The sequence below is a fragment of the Chrysemys picta genome, chromosome 4 (genome assembly GCF_011386835.1).
Source record: "Chrysemys picta bellii isolate R12L10 chromosome 4, ASM1138683v2, whole genome shotgun sequence".
NCBI classification, from domain to species: Eukaryota; Metazoa; Chordata; order Testudines; family Emydidae; genus Chrysemys; species Chrysemys picta.
The window spans coordinates 67,871,885-67,891,063 of NC_088794.1; the positions used below are offsets into that span (position 1 = coordinate 67,871,885).

Genomic DNA, 19,179 nt, shown 5'->3' on the forward strand with positions numbered 1-19,179 from the left:
AATCAATTTGGAGTGGGCAAATCTACGGTGGGGGCTGCTGTGATCCAATTTGCCAGGGCAATGAAAGACCTGGTGATAGCAAGGGTAGTGACTCTGGGCAACGTGCAGTCAATAGTGGATGGTTTTGCTGAAATGGGATTCCCAAACTGTGGCGGGGCCATAGACGGAACCCATATCCCTATCTTGTCACCGGAGCACCAAGCCACCGACTACGTAAACCGCAAGGGGTACTTTTCAATGCTGCTGCAAGCCCTGGTGGATCACAAGGGACGTTTCACCAACATCAACGTGGGATGGCCGGGAAAGGTACATGATGCTCGCGTCTTCAGGAATTCTGCTCTGTTTCGAAAGCTGGAGGAAGGGACTTTCTTCCCGGACCAGAAAGTGACCATTGGGGATGTTGAAATGCCTATCGTGATCCTTGGGGACCCAGCCTACCCCTTAATGCCATGGCTCATGAAGCCGTACACAGGCAGCCTGGACAGGAGTCAGGACCTGTTCAACTACAGGCTGAGCAAGTGCCGAATGGTGGTGGAATGTGCATTTGGACGTTTAAAAGCGCGCTGGCGCAGCTTACTGACTCGCTCAGACCTCAGCGAAAAGAATATCCCCATTGTTATTGCTGCTTGCTGTGCGCTCCACAATATCTGTGAGAGTAAGGGGGAGACCTTTATGGCGGGGTGGGAGGTTGAGGCAACTCGCCTGGCCGCTGATTACGCGCAGCCAGACACCAGGGCGGTTAGAGGAGCACAGCAGGGCGCGGTGCGCATCAGAGAAGCTTTGAAAACGAGTTTTGTGACTGGCCAGGCTACTGTGTGAAACTTCTGTTTGTTTCTCCTTGATGAACCCTCCAACCCCCCCCCCATCCCGTTTAACTCTACTTCCCTGTAAACCAACCACCCCACCCCACCCTCCCCTCCTGCTTGCAGAGGCAATAAAGTCATTTTTTTTTTAAACATTCATGCATTCTTTATTAGTTCCTTACAGAGGTAGGGGGATAATTGCCAAGGTAGCCTGGGATGGGTGGGGGAGGAGGGATGGAAAAGGACACACTGCATTTTAAAACTTTAAGTCTTATTGAAGGCCAGCCTTCTGATGCTTGGGCGATCATCTGGGGTGGAGTGACTGGGTGGACGGAGGCCCCCCCACCGTGTTCTTGGGCGTCTTGGTGAGGAGGCTATGGAACTTGGGGAGGAGGGCTGTTGGTTACACAGGGGCTGTAGCGGCGGTCTCTGCTCCTGCTGCCTTTCCTGCAACTCAACCATACGCTCGAGCATATCAGTTTGATGCTCCAGCAGACGGAGCATTGCCTCTTGCCGTCTGTCTGCAAGCTGACGCCACCTATCGTCTTCAGCCCGCCACTTGCTCTGTTCATCCCGCAATTCAGCCCGCCACCTCTCCTCTCGTTCATATTGGGCTTTTCTCATCTCCGACATTGACTGCCTCCACGCATTCTGCTGTGCTCTATCAGCGTGGGCGGACATCTGCAGCTCCGTGAACATCTCGTCCCTCGTCCTACGTTTTCTCTTTCTAATGTTCACGAGCCTCTGCAAAGGAGAAACATTTGCAGCTGGCGGAGGAGAAGGGAGAGGTGGTTAAAAAAGACACATTTTAGAGAACAATGGGTACACTCTTTCATTACAAGGTCGCATATTTCGGCTTGCAGGCAGCCATGGTAGGCCACAGTGTTTTGGCTTTTTTAACCTTCTTAACATGCGGGAAAGGTTGCAAACAGCAGCGCATTTCCCATATCAAGGATGAATTGGGTTGTCCATTTAAAATGGGGTTTCAATGTAAAAGGAGGGGGCTGCGGTTTCCCGGTTAACATGCGGCACAAACACAAGTAAACCACCCCCCCACCTACCCACACACACGATTCTCTGGGATGATCACTTCACCCCTCCCCCCACCGCGTGGTTAACAGCGGGGAACATTTCTGGTCAGAAGAGCAGGAACGGGCGCCTCTGAATGTCCCCTTAATAAAATCACCCCATTTCAACCAGGAGAGCTTTCTGGAGATGTCCCTGGAGGATTTCCGCTCCATCCCCATACACGTTAACAGACTTTTCCAGTAGATGTACTGGCCGCGATTGCCAGGGCAAAGTAATCATTAAACACGCTTGCTTTTTTTTTGTAATGTTTACAAATAGTTACAAAGTTACACTCACCAGAGGTCTCCTGTGTGCCCTGAGGGTCTTGGGTGAGTTCGGGGGTTACTGGTTCCAGGTCCAGGGTCACAAACATATCCTGGCTGTTGGGGAAACCGGTTTCTCCGCTTCCTTGCTGCTGTGAGCTACCTACAGTACCTCCATCGTCATCTTCCTCGTTCCCCGAACCGTCTTCCCTGTGTGTTTCTCCAGTGAGAGAGTCATAGCACACGGTTGGGGTAGTGGTGGCTGCACCCCCTAGGATCGCATGCAGCTCCGCGTAGTAGCGGCAAGTTTGCGGCTCTGCCCCGGACCTTCCGTTTGCTTCTCTGGCTTTGTGGTAAGCTTGCCGTAGCTCCTTAATTTTCACGCGGCACTTCTGTGTGTCCCTGTTATGGCCTCGGTCCTTCATGGCCTTGGAGATCTTTTCTAATACTTTTCCATTTCTTTTACTGCTACGGAGTTCAGCTATCACTGCTTCATCTCCCCATATGGCGAGCAGATCTCGTACCTCCCGTTCGGTCCATGCTGGAGCTCTTTTGCGATCCTGGGAGGACTCCATCACGGTTACCTGTGCTGATGAGCTCTGCGGGGTCACCTGTGCTCTCCACGCTGGGCAAACAGGAAATGAAATTCAAACCTTCGCGGGTCTTTTCCTGTCTACCTGGTCAGTGCATCTGAGTTGAGAGTGCTGTCCAGAGCGGTCACAATGAAGCACTGTGGGATAGCTCCCGGAGGCCAATAACGTCGAATTCCGTCCACACTACCCCAATTCCGACCCGCAAAGACCGGTTTTATCGCTAATCCCCTCGTCAGAGGTGGTGTAAAGAAACCGGTTTAAAGGACCCTTTAAGTCGAAAGAAAGGGCTTCGTTGTGTGGACGTGTCCAGGCTTAATTCGGTTTAACGCTGCTAAAGTCTACCTAAACCCGTAGTGTAGACCAGGCATAAGAGTCAAATTGTGTCATTTAGACCAGAACAGAAGGCTGTGACACTGGCAGATCCATAGCAACCGTGTACGATCCATAACAACTTAATAAGAGGCATTACAATTGTACCAGGACATTCACTTGTATGTAAATTTCAAAGAGATGTACTAGACCAGCAATCATTAACCCATTCATTTGTAGTAATAGGAATCAAGGGTAGATGCTAAGTGTATTTGTCTGTGTTTACCTATAGCCTGTTAGAAGTTTAACAATATAACCAAATTAGCTTGTAGATCAGGGGTCGGCAACCTATGGCACGCGTCCTGGCAGGCAGCAGTGTGCCATTAAAAATCCTGTCCAGCCCAGCTTGGCCCAGCCCAGCCTGGCCCAGCCCGCTCTTTTCCGCCCTCCACACCCCCGCCCCCTACCTCGGGGGCAGGGGGAAGAAGCTTGGTCCTGCCAGCTCCCCTGCCTCTTCCCGCAGTGTGTTGGGTTCCTGCCCCTTCTCTCTGTCCCTCCCTGCCGGCCGATCAGCTGATGGCCCTTGCGAGGGTGGAGGTGGGGGAGGAGTGGAGTCAGCGTGTTCGCTGCCCCTGGCGGAGGCAGAGAAGAAGTGGAGGCAGGGCCTTGGGTGTGTGTTTGTGTGTGTGTGTGTGTGGGGGGGGGGGGGGGGGGGGGAATAGGGGCATATCCCCTCCAGCCCCCTGCCGTGAGCACCCCACGACCCCAGCCCATACCCCCCACCCTCTGCCCTGACCCCTCCTCACAGACACCCAGACCTCTGCCCTGAGTCCTACAGCTCCGCACATCCCACAGGCCTGAGCCCTGTGCCCCGCACACACCTAGGCCCCTGCCCTGAGCCCTGTACCCACCTCACACACCCAGCCCTCTGCTTGACTCCTTCACCGCCCCCCAAGACCTAGCCCTTACTCTGGCACCCCCCCACATACCCAGCCTCCCCACACCCCATGCACCCCCCACATCCTGACTCTTGCACCCCCCCATCCCCACCCCCACCCTGAGCACCAAACGGGAGCTCCTGCACCCCACATTCTCACCTGCACCCCTCGCACCAAATGGGAGCTACCCAGGTAAGCGCTCCACACCCAAACCTCCTGCCCCACCTTGAACCCCCTCCCTCATTCTAGCTCCTGGCCAGACACCCCAACCCCCAGACTGCTCCTTCACCCCAAGCTCTGTGCTCAGTGCACTCCCACCCTCAGCTCAGTGCAGAGAGAGAGGAAGAGAATGGGCCAGAACCAGGAAGAAGGTACCTACTGTATGTGGGCAGGGCCAGGACCCCAGACCGGCAGCGGGCTGAGTGGGTCCGGAAGCTGGGATCCTGGCTGGCAGGTGGATGGAACCCCTGAGCGGCAGCGGGCTGAGTCGCTCAGCCCACTGCTGGTCTGGGGTCCCGGCCGCAGGCCCCGCTCAGCCCGCTGCCGGCCTAGGTGAACAGAACCCCAGACCAGCAGCGGGCTGAGCAGGCCGGTGGCGTAAGATCAACATTTTAATTTAATTTTAAATTAAGCTTCTTAAACATTTTGAAAACCTTGTTTATTTTACAATACAACAATAGTTTAGTTATATAATATATAGACTTATAGAGCGAGACCTTCTAAAGAACATTAAAATGTTTTACCAGCACGTGAAACCTTAATTTAAAGTGAATAAATGAAGACTCGGCACACCGCTTCTGAAAGGTTGCCGACCTCTGTTGTAGATGCTAATTCCCTTTCATGTCTTAATTGTCTGATATTAGGTATGCGTTTGTGTTTAGTTAACTTTAAGATCAAAGATGTGAGATACCACAGGAAATTAATAATACTATTGACATTGTCTTCAGCTTAACTATCTCTGTTATAATGGAGGACCAGCTAATTGCCTTATGTTAATCAGTGTAACTGGATTACCTGTGTATGCATAGTAAATAGAATGTTAACTTAAGAGTGATGGGACAGTGTGTGCTCAACAAAGAAGAATCCTCAGTCACATGCTGTGCTCAAAACATTTAACAGCTGGTTTTAGCTATAAAAGTGAAACCTCTGGCCAGATCCTTTCATCTCTAGGCTGCTGAACTTTGAACAGGGAAAGTTTAAACCACGGGACGGAGATCTTCCAAACAGTCATTTGGAATATCCTGTGAAGTCAATGAAGTTACAATAGTGTAAAATTAGTGAAGTCAAAGGAGAATCAGGTCCACATATACTGAAATGAGTGTATGCACTGATATAGATATATCCTCTTAAACATTTATTTGGCTGGGAGTTTGGAATGTATCAAACTTCTAAGTAGCAGTTCATAAATAAGAAAATATAATAACTATTGGACCTTATCTTCAGCTGATATAAATGTGCACTGCTCTAATGCCTTTAATGGAGCTAAATTGATTTACTCCAGCTGAGGATCAGCTCAATATTTATACCTGTTGGTCCATATTTAATTTTGTAACAAACTGAAATGACTCATACCAGCAAGCTGCTATAACCATTACTGTTGTCACTTTCTACATTGTTACTGTACTGTGCTCTGCCACATGGCAAAGCAAGAGGAAGAATCTCTTTGGGACCCATCTGTTCAAAATTGCTCTACTTCTTAAGATTTGTAGAGCCATTTTCATCATCCCATTAATTTTCTTGGATAAAAAGCACTGTTGTAGCTGTTCATTACCGCATGCACAAACACCTTGTAAGCAACAAATGCTGGGATTTTATCTGTATTATAACATCGTTATCCCTTTGCCAAGATTACTTTGTTACAATAATCAAGAGTTGTTTATTTTTAAGCTTATCCCACAAGGACCAGTTCTACTAGACAAAACTGAAATGGATATCACCTAGGTTTTAATGGCTCCAGATAGAAGGCTACAGTGCACTCAGCCAAGAACTCAAGGGAATGGTAATGCAAAGAGAAAGTGAAAAGACAGGAAATTAATCATGGAACTGAAAACACAGTTTCTCAACAGGCCACTTTCAGGAGTCTGGAAACTGTTGATGTTAAATGTTACTTTAATTTAGGAGTATGCCTGTGCTACCAGTTTATGCAAGCTTAAATTTAGAATTATGGGTCAGACTTTATACTATAACCAGTAATTGTAAAGTAGGCACAATTACAAAAAAAAACCCCCATGTTTTAAAATATTGTACACACTGTTTAGAATCCTGGACCCATTTTGGTTCGTTTTTTAAATTTTATGTTTAAAATCTGGTGTAAGTGCCTTACAGAATGCTGCTACATACGTTTAATACAGTGCTTTTATTGTAATAAATAATTTTTGTAACTATCTCCATTCATTGAGATAATTATTGTTTTACTAGTGTAAATAAACTGAGGGGTCAAGATTTGACGTGCACAGCAGCTATCTGCCTTTCTAGAAAGCGGCAAATAGTTTTTTCTTCCTCTCTTTTACTTATTCTGTCATATATCTATCGATCTATCTATATCGATATATATATAGTTTTGTTCTGTTTTTTGGGGAGATTGTTATTAAGGTTGCCAGTAAGTCATTTGGGTTGAAACTTTCCATGCAGAAACTGGTACTTGGAGTTGGAGTGAACTGAAGAAATGGTTGGTTGGAGGGGACTAAGAGTTGAGGGATGACGACACTGAAATCGGACAAAGAGCTAGCAGGGGACACTGTGACCGGCTGGGGAAGGAAACTGGGAGTAGGAATAGAGGGGCCAGAAAAAGGTGTTGTGGTGGGAAGACAGATCTGATGAGGAGCAGTAACTTTGGCAGTCTCCTATCACTATACACTGCTGTTAAAGATCTTCTCTCGTGACTGGATCTGTCACAGATAGCTACGTCAAGCCGCAATAAAGTTGGTGGGGCTCCATACAAGTGTTATGGTTCATCAGATTGCATAATTGAGGCCCTAGTAATGCACTCCATACAGAAATGAACACCTCAAGCTTAAACTATGATTTGTGGAAAGAGAATGAAGAGAAACTATTGGTGCACAGTCTAATTTTTGCAATAAAATACATTATAATATGAGCAGGAAAATCTCCATTCTCTACATATGCTCAGTGGTTAATACAGATGCTGTACTAGGTAGAAACAGAGAATCATATAAAAAGAAGAATTTGTTTTATGAGCTACCTAACTTGCAAGTGACTGGTGAAGAACCTATTAAACACATGAATCATCTGGAATCATATAATTGTCAAATACGGGATTTCCTTGCAACTTCCTCTGATGTATCTCTTATTGACCACTAGATGGACCATTGGCCTGGCTGAGTATGGCAGTTCTTACATCATGAATGCTGTAATTGATTCTGTATTATTCTAAATGGTTAAAAGATGGTACTGGGAATAATATTTATTTCCTATATATAATACAATAGTAAAATATCATTATTTATATAATTAAAGAGCCAATGAACATTAGATATTTTTAAAAATATACTTGAAAATATTCTGTTCATTTTACTCACACAAGTAGTCTCACTGAAGTAAATGGGACTATTTGCAAGAGAATGGCAGTCAGGATTTCGTCCCCTAGCATATTTCAATGCCTAATCACCAAACCTAGGGGCAGATCTTCAGCTGGCGTAATTTGTTATAGTGCCATTGATTTCAAAGGTGATGACACTATGACAATTTATACAAGCTAAGGAGCTGGCCCCTGGTTCTTAAAAGGTTCACATTGTTTTTTTAGTACTAAATATTTTCCACATTAATTTTCATAATAACCAGGACATATGTTCTAATCTGAATCCTTGGTTTTTTAAGCAATGACTGAGACTAATACTGACAACTGAGCATATGTTTTCTATTTCAGGGGACATCTGCAGAAAGACCATACTGTACATAAATGGACTTTAGGGGAAACTTCTTTTCACTTGTACAAGACAGACATTCTTCAGATGTAAGATGCACTCCCCAAATACAAGACTATATTCCTCCTCATTCTTTTCACAGGAGTTTTATTTGTAATGCCTTGTCAGTTTACTTTTAGACTGATGATTTGCACACACCCCTGCCAAATCTAAGATGATGCCCATGCCATCTTGATCATCAGCATTTTGCTGTTGCTTCCTTTCTTCAATGTTCTGTTTTTAACTAAAGAATAATTAAATTAAAATGAGAAAACAGTGGAGAAATTTGATATCTTAAATACTTAAACCATGGGGCTCCTTTCATCACTCTTCTCAATGGGGGAATGGATGGGGGGGATGGTCACTCCCCTTTCCATATGGGAAACAATTCTATTTCTAATGCAGAGCATTAACAAAGAAAAACTAGGAAATTCATAGCTAAGGTTACATCTCTAACCTTAACTCCCATGCCTTAGTATTATTAATAGGGTGACCAGATGTTCCGATATTTAACTCTTTGTCCTGCGTCCAGGCTGATGTACGATGAGGACGCCATTCGTCCCGATACTGACTGTGTGCCTCCCACCCTCATGGCTCCAGTCGGGGCTGTGAGCCTGTGGTTGACCCCAACATGTGTTCCGATATTTTATTCTTGCGATCTGGTCAGCCTAATCATGAAAGGTATATCTACATTAGAAATGCTACAGCAACACAGCTGCAGCTGTTGCACTGTAGTATATAGATGCTTAATACAGAAGGGGTTCTTCTATCATGGTAGTAAATCCACATCTCTGAAAGGCAGTAGCTAAATTGACGGAAGAATTCTTCCGTCTCTCGTATTGCCTACACTGGGGTATAAATGGCTTAATTTCATCACACACAGCATAAAATTTTTCACAGCCCTGAAAAATAGGGTTAAGACATCCTAACTGTTTAGTGTAGACCAGCCCAGAGTGTCTTCAAACCAGTGGATAATTTTAACATACATGTTATGTTGTAGATTCATAGATTATAGGACTGGAAGGGACCTTGAGAGGTCATTGAGTTCAGTCCCCCGCCCTCATGGCAGGACCAAATACTGTCTAGACCATCCCTGACAGACATTTTATCTAACCTATTCTTAAATATCTCCAGAGATGGAGATTCCACAACCTCCCTAGGCAATTTATTCCAGTGTTTAACCACCCTGACAGTTAGGAACTTTTTCCTAATCTCCAACCTAAACCTCCCTTGCTGCAGTTTAAGACCATTGCTTCTTGTTCTATCCTTAGAGGCTAAGGTGAACAAGTTTTCTCCTTCCTCCTTATGACACCCTTTTAGATACCTGAAAACTGCTATCATGTCCCCTCTCAGTCTTCTCTTTTACAAACTAAACAAACCCAATTCTTTCAGCCTTCCTTCATAGGTCATGTTCTCAAGACCTTTAATCATTCTTGTTGCTCTTCTCTCGGCCCTCTCCAATTTCTCCACATCTTTCTTGAAATGCGGTGCCCAGAACTGGACACAATACTCCAGTTGAGGCCTAGCCAGCGCAGAGTAGAGCAGAAGAATGACTTCTCATGTCTTGCTCACAACACACCTGTTAATGCATCCCAGAATCGTGTTTGCTCTTTTTGCAACAGCATCACACTGTTGACTCATATTTAGCTTGTGGTCCACTATAACCCCTTTCTGCCTTCCTAGACAGTTTCCTCCCATTCTGTATGTGTGAATGATTTTTCCTTCCTAAGTGGAGCACTTTGTATGTGTCTTTGTTAAATTTCATCCTGTTTACCTCAGACCATTTCTCTAATTTGTCCAGATCATTTTGAATTATGACCCTATCCTCCAAAGCAGTTGCAATCCCTCCCAGTTTGGTATCATCTGCAAACTTAATAAGCGTACTTTCTATGCCAATATCTAAGTCGTTGATGAAGATATTGAACAAAGCCGGTCCCAAAACAGACCTCTGCAGAACCCCACTTGTTATACCTTTCCAGCAGGATTGGGAACCATTAATAACTATTCTCTGAGTACGGGTATCCAGCCAGTTATACACCCACCTTATTGTAGCCCCATCTAAATTGTATTTGCCTAGTTTATCGATAAGAATATCATGCGAGACCGTATCAAATGCCTTACTAAAGTCTAGGTATACCACATCCACCGTTTCTCCCTTATCCACAAGGCTCGTTATCCTATCAAAGAAAGCTATCAGATTGGTTTGACATATTTGTTCTTTACAAATCCATGCTGGCTATTCCCTATCACCTTACCACCTTCCAAGTGTTTGCAGATGATTTCCTTAATTACTTACTCCATTATCTTCCCTGGCACAGAAGTTAAACTAACTGGTCTGTAGTTTCCTGGGTTGTTTTTATTTCCCTTTTTATAGATGGGCACTATATTTGCCCTTTTCCAGTCTTCTGGAATCTCTCCCGTCTCCCATGATTTTCCAAAGATAATAGCTAGAGGCTCAGAAATACCTCCTCTATTAGCTCCTTGTAGGCATCATAAAAAAATAGCATTTGTCATTATGCAGTAACTGTGGTACTACGGTATCTTCTAATAATAGGAAAATAGCATGGTTACTACAGGTACTTGGAGTGGTGAATGTTGAATTTTCAAATACTGAAGACCTTATAGAGGCACTGCTGTTCTGATGCAGCTGTGTTGCTGTAAGAGCTCTCGTGTAGCCACTCTATGGTGACGGGAGAGAGCTCTCCTGTTGACATAATTAAGCCATTTCCAATGAGAGGTGGTAGTTACGTTGGAGGGAGAGCATCTTCCATCATCATAGTACTATCCACACCGGCACTTCTGTCGGTGTAACTGATGTCACTCAGGAGTTTTTTTCACACCCCTGACCGACATAAGTTATACCGACAAAAGTGCTAGCGTACACATAACCTTAGTGTACCAGTATCTAAACATCCATGGCAATTACACACTTTTAATGTTAAATGTGTGCTTTAATTGCTTTGCTGAATTGGAGCCCTTGTAAGAATTAAGCATGAAATTCCAGCAATAACTGATTCCCTTTTTTTCATGTATTTAAGTCAGAACCTGATTATTATATATATACTTTGATAAACAAAGTACAAAAAGTTTAAAAATGTTTCATAGGCTAATAGTTGTGTTTAACTCATGCATATTTTAACTCAACAATGTATCTAACCTGGGGCTAATCTGTCTGAAACTAATGATAAACTATAATGGGGTGGCCAATCTGAGCCTGAGAAGGAGCCAGAATTTACCAATGTGCCAAAGAGCCACAGTAATACATCAGCTCCCCCCACCCCATCAGCTCCCCCTCCACTCCCAGCGCCTGCCACCACCAGCAGCCCTCCCGACACCTCCCGATCAGCTGTTTCGTGGCATGCAGGAGGTGAGGTGGGGGGGAGGAGGCGGAGGAGGAGTGGGGGCAGGACCTATGGCAGAGCCAGGGGTTGAGCAGTGAGTACCCCCAACACATTGGAAAGTTGGCGCCTGTAGCTCCAGCCCTGGAGTCGGTGCCTATACAAGGAGCTGCATATGGCTCCGGAGCCGCAGGTTGGCCACCCCTGAACTATAAAAAATAGACCTCACAGTGGCTGAAAACGCAAGTTACATCATTTGTAAAGCCCAACTTTTTGTTCCCTATTCCCTTCAAAGGATGACTATAACAACAAATATATTTAGCATCCTCCTTCTCACAGATCCAAAAGCCCTTTGCAAACCCTGGCCCGAAGCTTGCGATGAGCTATACAAGTGCATGCTCCTGTACTGACACTGAGCAGCTTGCAGAATCAGACCTGTCCAGGGTGGAATCCTGTCCTGTGCTGCATGGGGCAATCTGGAGTGGAAGTGGATTTAAAAAGACACGTTTCCCTTTAGTTCTCTAGAAAATGCTGGCAAAGAGAACCAACATGCTAAAGTCAGGCACCCAAGTTTGAAAATTTTGGTCATATGTATATATTGGTGGCAGATATAAACTGCCATGCAGTCAGTAAAAGTTGCACTGAGCTGCCGGACTACAGAGTGTAGTTACAACAATTTTCAACATTTGCAGGGTTTGCAAATTTCCAACCACAAATAGCATTTCTGATTCCTCTGGCTTAAACTACATTAGAGACAGAGTCCAAGAAATACAACACACACATCCTAATATAAGCCATCCACACAGACCATCTTTTATATTCTACCCTTTCTTTTCAAAGCAACCATGAGTTTCACTGACAACTTGCTGAATATCTCAAAATATTCACAAAATGAAAAACAGTGCAATCCTTGAGGAGAAATATAATCTCACGTCATTAAATTCCTTCGTGAGGCCATTCCAGTGCCTTCTACTCACTGCTCTAGTGTGTTTAATTCAATACACGTTCCTTCACCAGTTTGAAAAATTTTAAAAAAAGTAATTAAAATGCAAATGTTTTCCTTTTCTCCAGAAAAAAAGTTGCCTTGGCCTCAAAATTAAAATATCTTTGGTCTGCACTGAATGACCTGTCAAAAGTGCCCTGTAAAAGACAAATTTAAGTTTTATACATCGGTGCAAGTATATAATTATGTGAAAAATGATGGAATATTTAAGTAAGATGCTTTTCCTTCTTAATCTTTTTTATGGTCTCATTAATAAAAACTTCCTGAACCTATCTTATACCAAATAAAATATTGAGGAACATTAGCATTCCAAGGACTATTTGATAGGTCATCAATCCTTCCCAATATCAGAAAAGATACGTCTGGACTTTAACCCTAGCTCCAAGAGAGGGAAGTTTGTCCTGGCTCCCCTTTCCCTTTGAGGCAGCCTGAAAATGTATTCCCTTACCTTGCAGCCTCCAACATGATGGGCAACTCTCTTTTAAGGAAGGTCTCAGGGTACAAAAATGATCGGGGAGAGATCCTGCTAGCAAATATGATGGGTTCCTAAGCTGTTGCAGATGCACAGAGCCTCTGAGTGCATAGGCCTGGCCTCTGTGGCTCCCCAAGTTCACTCTGCTGAATTCCACCCCACAACTGTGGGGGAAACTCCAGGAGTGGAACCTTGCAAATTTGTTCTCCTCAGTAGACCCTTCCATGGGATCTACTGCTAGAGGGGGGCATTCTGATCTCATGAGTCCAAATGCACAGAGCTCAAAGGGACAGAAAAACCAAATACATTTAAAGCACTTTTACAAATAAACTGAAAGAGTTCTTCTGTATGCAAAAAATATCAAGTGCTGTGTATCCTACTGGGAAGCTGGAAATCTACCCTTTCCAGCACTATACAACCTCTGTTTCTTAGCACTTATGTAGGGCTCAACATCTTCCAAGGACTGAACAGACCTTAATGAATGGATCTTCACAATACCTCCAGGAGTTAGGTGAAATCTGTGAAAAGTGCATAACTCCAAGAAAACTGTAATGCTCTCTGATACTGTAAACCCTTTACTAGAGCTGGAAAGCACTCTTATTCTCAACCAAGCACCACTTGTTGATCCTTGAAAAATAGTACACTTTGATTTTTCAGTGCTTATTTACTATATGTGTAAAAAAAAGACTTTTACTGACAGTGTCAAACACAGTAACTCCTGCCCTGGCCAATGCTAGTGGGGGGGGGGGGGGGGGCAGGAATACTGTCCAGCATATTCGCTGATCCTGTCATCCAGGACATGATTCCATTGCTATTATTTTGAAAGATGCTGCTGACCTAGTAGAGCTTATCGAGTGCATGTTATGAATCCTGCCCTGCTGATGCAGGGGAAAAGAGGCCTCTAATTCCCAATTCCCTCACTAACACATCCATGCAGACAAGGGTTTAGCCCTTATGCTGCTTTTATGCCATCTTTTCTACCTTAAAATTTCCCAGTGTTCCTACAACTGACTCCTCTCCAATGGTGGTTCCTTTGGCCACTGGTATTTTACCATCATGTTGTCTGACTTTGCTCAGAGTAGGTGTAGATGACACCATGGTAAATATATTGGTGGTTAAGAGCCCTTTGTCTACAGTGGAGTTCCCATCATTGCTTCCACCAGTGGAGCTGAATGGACAGTAGCCATGGTGGGAATCTGGGGGGAGAAAGTAGTGAGGACTTCGTAAAAGAACTGGTTGTAGAGGAAAACCTTGGTTCGAATGATCATGAGTTAATTCAGTTTAAAATAAATGGAAGGATAAACAAACAGGTGTACAATTAGGGTCCCTGATTTCAAAAAGGCAAACTTTAAAAAATTAAGCAAATTAGTTAGGGAAGTGGACTGGACTGAAGAACTCAAGGATCTGAATGTGGAGGAGGCTGAGAATCACTTTAAGTCAGAGTTGCAGAAACTATCTGAAGCCTGCATCCCAAGCAAGGGAAAGAAATTCATAGGGAAGTGTTGCAGACAAAACTGGATGAACAAGCATCTCAAACAGGTTATTAAGAGAAAGCAAAAAGCCTACACAGAATGGAAAAAAAAGGGATGGATCAGCAAGAAAAGCTACCTCTTGGAGATCAGAAACTTTAGGGGAAAAAAGTGAGAACTGCCCAAAGCCAAGCAGAGTTGAATCTTGCAAAAGAAATTAAAACCAACTGTAAAGGGCTTGTTAGCCATATAAATAAAAAGAAAATAAGGAAAGACGTGGGACCGCTAAGCGCTGAGGCTGGAGTGGAGATTAAAGATAATATAGGTATGGCCTAACACCTAAATGAATACTTCACTCTTATTAAAAAACTGAGGCAATGAGGAGTTTGGGGCCTAATGAAAACAAGGATATGGAAGTTGAAATTACCACATCCAAGGTGAAAGCCAAAGTCAAACAGCTTAATTGGACCAAATCGGGGGCTCAGGATAATCTCCAAAAATATTAAAAGAACTGGGACATGAAATTGCAAGCCCAATAGCAAGGATTTTCCATGAATCTGTAAATTCAGAGTCGTACCCAATGACTGGAGAATTACAAATATAGTAACTATATATAAGAAAAGGGAAAAAATTGATCTGAGAAACTACAGGCCCATTATTTGACTTCAACTGCATGCAAGATTTTAGAACAAATTTTGAAAGAGAGAGTAGTTAAGAACTTGGAGGTAAATGGGATAAAATATAACAATACCTTTTACAAAAAGTAGATCTTGCCAGACAAGCCTGATCTCCTTCTTTGAGAAGATAATTGATTTTCTAGACAAAGAAATGCAGGAGATATAATCTACCTGGATTTCAGTAAAGTGTCTGATACAGTTTCACATGTGAAATTATTAAATTGGAGATGAGGAGGATTACTCCAAGAATTGAAAGGTGGGTAAGGAACTGGTTAAAGGGGAGATTACAACAGGTCATGCTGAGAGGTGAACTGCCAGATTTTGGAGTGAGATTACTAGTGGAATTCCTCAAAAGACTGGTCTTGGGACCAATCTTATTTAACATTTTCATTAATGAGCTTGCACAAAAAGTGGGAGTGGGCTAATAAAATCTGTGGATGATACTAAGTTGGGAGGTATTGCCAATACAGAGGAGGATCGTACAAGATTTGGATGACCTTGAAAATTGGAGTAACAGAAATGGGATGAAATGTAACAGTGCAAAGTACAAGGTCACTTAGGGACTAAAGAATTTTTGCTAGAAGCCCTTGAAAGTGACAGAGGAGGAGAAAGACCTGAGTGTATTGGTCGATTGCTGCCAATGTGATGCAGCCATGAAAAAGGTTAATGCAATCATTGTAAGCATCAGGCAAGATATTTCCAGCAGAAATAGGAAAGTGTTATAAAGATGATCAGAAAAATGGAGAACCTACCTTACAAGAGGAGCCTTAATGAGCCTGGCTTGTTTAGCCTAACAAAACAAAGGATGAGGGAAGATACGATTGCTCTCTATGAATACATCAGAGGGATGAACAGCAGGGAAGGAGAGGAGTTATTTAAGTTACAAGTCAATGCTGGCACAAGAATAAATGGATATGAACTGGCCGTCAAAAAGTTTAGGCTTGAAAGATTAGACAAAGATTTCTAACCATCAGAGGAGTGAAGTTCTGAAGCAACCTTTCAAAGGGAGTAGTTGGGGCAAACAACCTAACTTGTTTTAAGGAAGAGCTTGATAAGTTTATGACAGAGATTGATAAGGGGATAGTCTGAGGAGATTGCCTACAATGGCATACGTCCCATTTGTGACCGCTATTAGCAAATATCTCCAATGGCTGGAGATGGGTCAGTGGATGGGGAGTGCTCTGAGTTACTACGGATAATTCTTTCCCTGGTGTCTTGCTGGTGGGTTTTGCCCACATACTCAGGGTCTAACTGATTGCCATATTTGACAGAGACCTTGTTTTTTTGTTTTCTGTTTTTGCCTTCCCCTGAAGCGTGGTGTATGAGTCACTTGCTGGTTTGAACTAGAGTAAATGGTGGATTTTATGTAACCTGAAGTCTTTAATTCAAGATTTGAGGACTTCAGTAACTCAGCCAGAGGTTGTTAGATTATTGCAGGAGTGGGTCAATTAAGTTATGTGGCCTACATTGTGCAGGGGGTCTGACTAGATAAAATCATGATGGTTCCTTCTAGCCTTAAAGTCTAGGAGTCTAGTCACGTGTAGACTGCAAACTCACTGCTGATATACACCTAGCATCACTTGTTTATGACTTTTTCAAATATTCTCTCCTCTTCAGTAGAAACACTTGTATGCTTTGTCCAAGATCAAAGATTTAACTTTTCAAACAGTTTTAGGAAAACCTATAATTTCTCTCTTTCTCTCTGTGTGTGTGTGCGCATATCATACATATGTATATATATTTGCATTCAAAAATTAATCAGATTTTTGTGCAGAGATAATCCAAACTGATAATCCAAGCTGAACGCTAAATGGCCTGATTTTGAGAGAGCCTTTGTTTTCACCCTGTAATTGTGAGTCCACAATAACCAGGCTCACATTTTTGTTCCCATAGGTAAAACTCTCCCCTAGTGTGGGGGGGTCTATGCCACCTAACCCCCAAATAGGTGCTTCGGGAAGAGGTGAGAGGAAACCATGAAGTTCAGACGCACAGGAGTGTCTGTGCATCTCATATATGCTTAGTATTGTCAACCCAAAGCATTCAAAAACCATCAGCTCTCAAAAATTTATGACTTATTAATAAATGTGGTGTTTTCTTTTTTTGCTGTCTGGTTTCTGAGTCTTTAGAATACACTAGGGTCATGTTTGCAAACTCTTTTGCACAACCACAAGGGCAAACACATTTTTTTTAATTAAAATTGGAATTCTCACATAATCACTTGAACAAGGAGCTAGGCTTTAAGAAAAAAAACACCACAGCATATATCATGGAACTCATGATAAAATAATGAGAGTGGGCAACACTGGAAAGGATTTCTGTGCTGACTTTGGTCCCAACTCAGCAAAGCACCTAAATGTGTGCTTAGTTTTAAAAACCATGAAAAATCTCATCTGTATTTAGCAAAGCATTTGTGCATATGCTTAACTTTGGAACTAGTCACATCCTTAAGGCATGCACTTAAGTGTTTAAATATTCTGCTGAATTGGAACCTTTACATTTAGGAGCCGGATCCTGCTAATCAATGACGGGGACATTGAGGGGTAAGGCCCTAAATTTGAAACTTTAGAATTGTATTAATATAGCTGTTTGCATTTAATATTTAAATCTGCCAAACAGAAGTGCTGGAACAATTTTTATAGTGGGGGTGTTGAGAGCCATTGAACCAAACTGTTAAGCCTGCATATAATGGAAACCACTTCAAGTCAGGGGGTGTGGTAGCACCCCCTCCCAACTAGTTCCAACACCTATGCTGACAAAGTAAAGCTATGAAAATCAAACAAGAGTCACACACTCTCATATTGATTCTAAAGACAAGATCATGGCCTGTATAATACCGCATAAAGCTTTCTGAATATCAAAAAGGCATCATCTCCATGGACAGAAAGAAGGGGAAAATGTTCTTTAAAACTATCACCACTATAAAATGACATCTGCAGTTAGACAAGGTGAGTGAAGTAATATATTTTATTGTTCCAACTTCTGTTGATGAAAGAGACAAGCTTTTGAGCTTACATAGAGTTCTTCAGGTTTTTAACCTAAGACAACAAAGGAACTGAGCACTTTGTGGGATATCCTGACCATCTTGCTGGAAAGAAGTGTGGGAATAATCTTACCTTGAACCAGGGCTGTAGTTTTGTTAAGAAAGCATTTTTCACTTTTATTTGCTGTAACCATTTCTGTCTTTATCCCTTACTTGAACTGACTTAAAATCTCTTTTTGATTAAATAAACTTGTTTACTTTTTTTTTAAATTAACCCAGGGCTGTGTTTGACTTGAAGTGAGTATTAACTCCAGTTAAAGCAACAAGCTGCTGTGCTTTTGTCTCTTTAAAGGAACAACAGATCTTATTGCTCCTCTGAATGTTCCAGGAGAGAGTTGGACATTTCAGGGCAGGCAGTTTGGGGGAAATTTGGGACTGGGAGTGTGTTGGGGCCACTTGGCTAGTAGTAACCAAGGCTGGTGTAGAGCAGAGTGTGATCGTGGTGAAACAAGCAGGCTTCTAAAGTCAGAGTTGCTGAACCAGGGCTGCTCAACACAGACACAAGTGCATGCTTGGATTCTGGCTAGTAGCATCCACACAGGGTATATGTATGTCTACAAAGCAAAGAAAAACCCACACCTGGTCCATGTCTGCTGGCTCGGGCTCGCAAGGCTTTGGCTGTGGAGCTGTTTCATTGCTGTGTAAACTTCTGGACTTGGGCTGGAGTCCAAGCTCTGGGAACTTCCCACCCATCAGGGTTCTAAAGCTCAGATGCTAGCCCAAGCCCGGAAGCCTGCACAGCAATTCAACAGCCCCACAGCCCGAGCCCAAGTTGGCCAGCATGGGCCAGTCAGAGGTTTTTCTTTGCCGTGTAGACATATCCACAAGGCGCTACAGCAGCAGAGCATTTTTAAGTCACTCAGTGTTACCAGACAACCAGTGACACAACCTCTCACTGGTCTGAATTGCACCCCAGAATGTGACAATCTTACAACACTTGAAAGCTTGTCTTTCACCAACCGAAGTAGGTCCAATAAAATATATTAACCTCACCTACCTTGTCTCTAATATCCTGGGACCAACTTGGCGGCAACAACAACAGTGCAAACAATATCTGCAGTAATAAACATCCAAAAATTGGGAGTAACTCAGTGTAGTTAAGTACTGGTTGAAGGCTGTTTTTACCATTAAAAAAGAAGAAACTGGCTGACAATCCTATACGTTTTCTATAGTTGGACTACTAGTTATAACAGAAGTAATGATAAACACATTACAAATACCATAGATTAAATTGGACTGATAGTCGTTCACAATATTAACATAGAATATCCTACAGCTTTTAA

At 43.2% G+C, this 19,179-nt stretch overlaps 2 protein-coding genes across 6 annotated transcripts in view; both read right to left on the reverse strand.

The window, feature by feature from the left end:
* The window catches only part of BBOX1 (gamma-butyrobetaine hydroxylase 1), a 115,920-nt gene that overhangs the window by 48,178 nt on the left and 48,563 nt on the right, over positions 1–19,179 (reverse strand). The gene's annotated exons all lie outside the window — the stretch shown is intronic.
* LOC135983084 (mediator of RNA polymerase II transcription subunit 15-like) lies at positions 967–18,536 on the reverse strand. Its single transcript, XM_065592538.1, has 2 exons — positions 2,169–18,536; positions 967–1,570 (listed from the first exon to the last, which is right to left on the reverse strand). Exons 1-2 carry the CDS (start codon positions 2,707–2,709, stop codon positions 1,068–1,070), a joined length of 1,044 nt encoding a protein of 347 aa, XP_065448610.1. The 5' UTR covers positions 2,710–18,536; the 3' UTR covers positions 967–1,067.

Coding starts and splice junctions, on each gene's coding strand:
- LOC135983084 (XM_065592538.1), bottom strand. CDS start 2,709: ATGGAGTCCTCCCAGGATCGCAAAAGAGCTCCAGCATGGACCGAACGG. Junction 1,571..2,168: donor GGGCACACAGGAGACCTCTG/GTGAGTGTAACT, acceptor CTCCTCCGCCAG/CTGCAAATGTTTCTCCTTTG.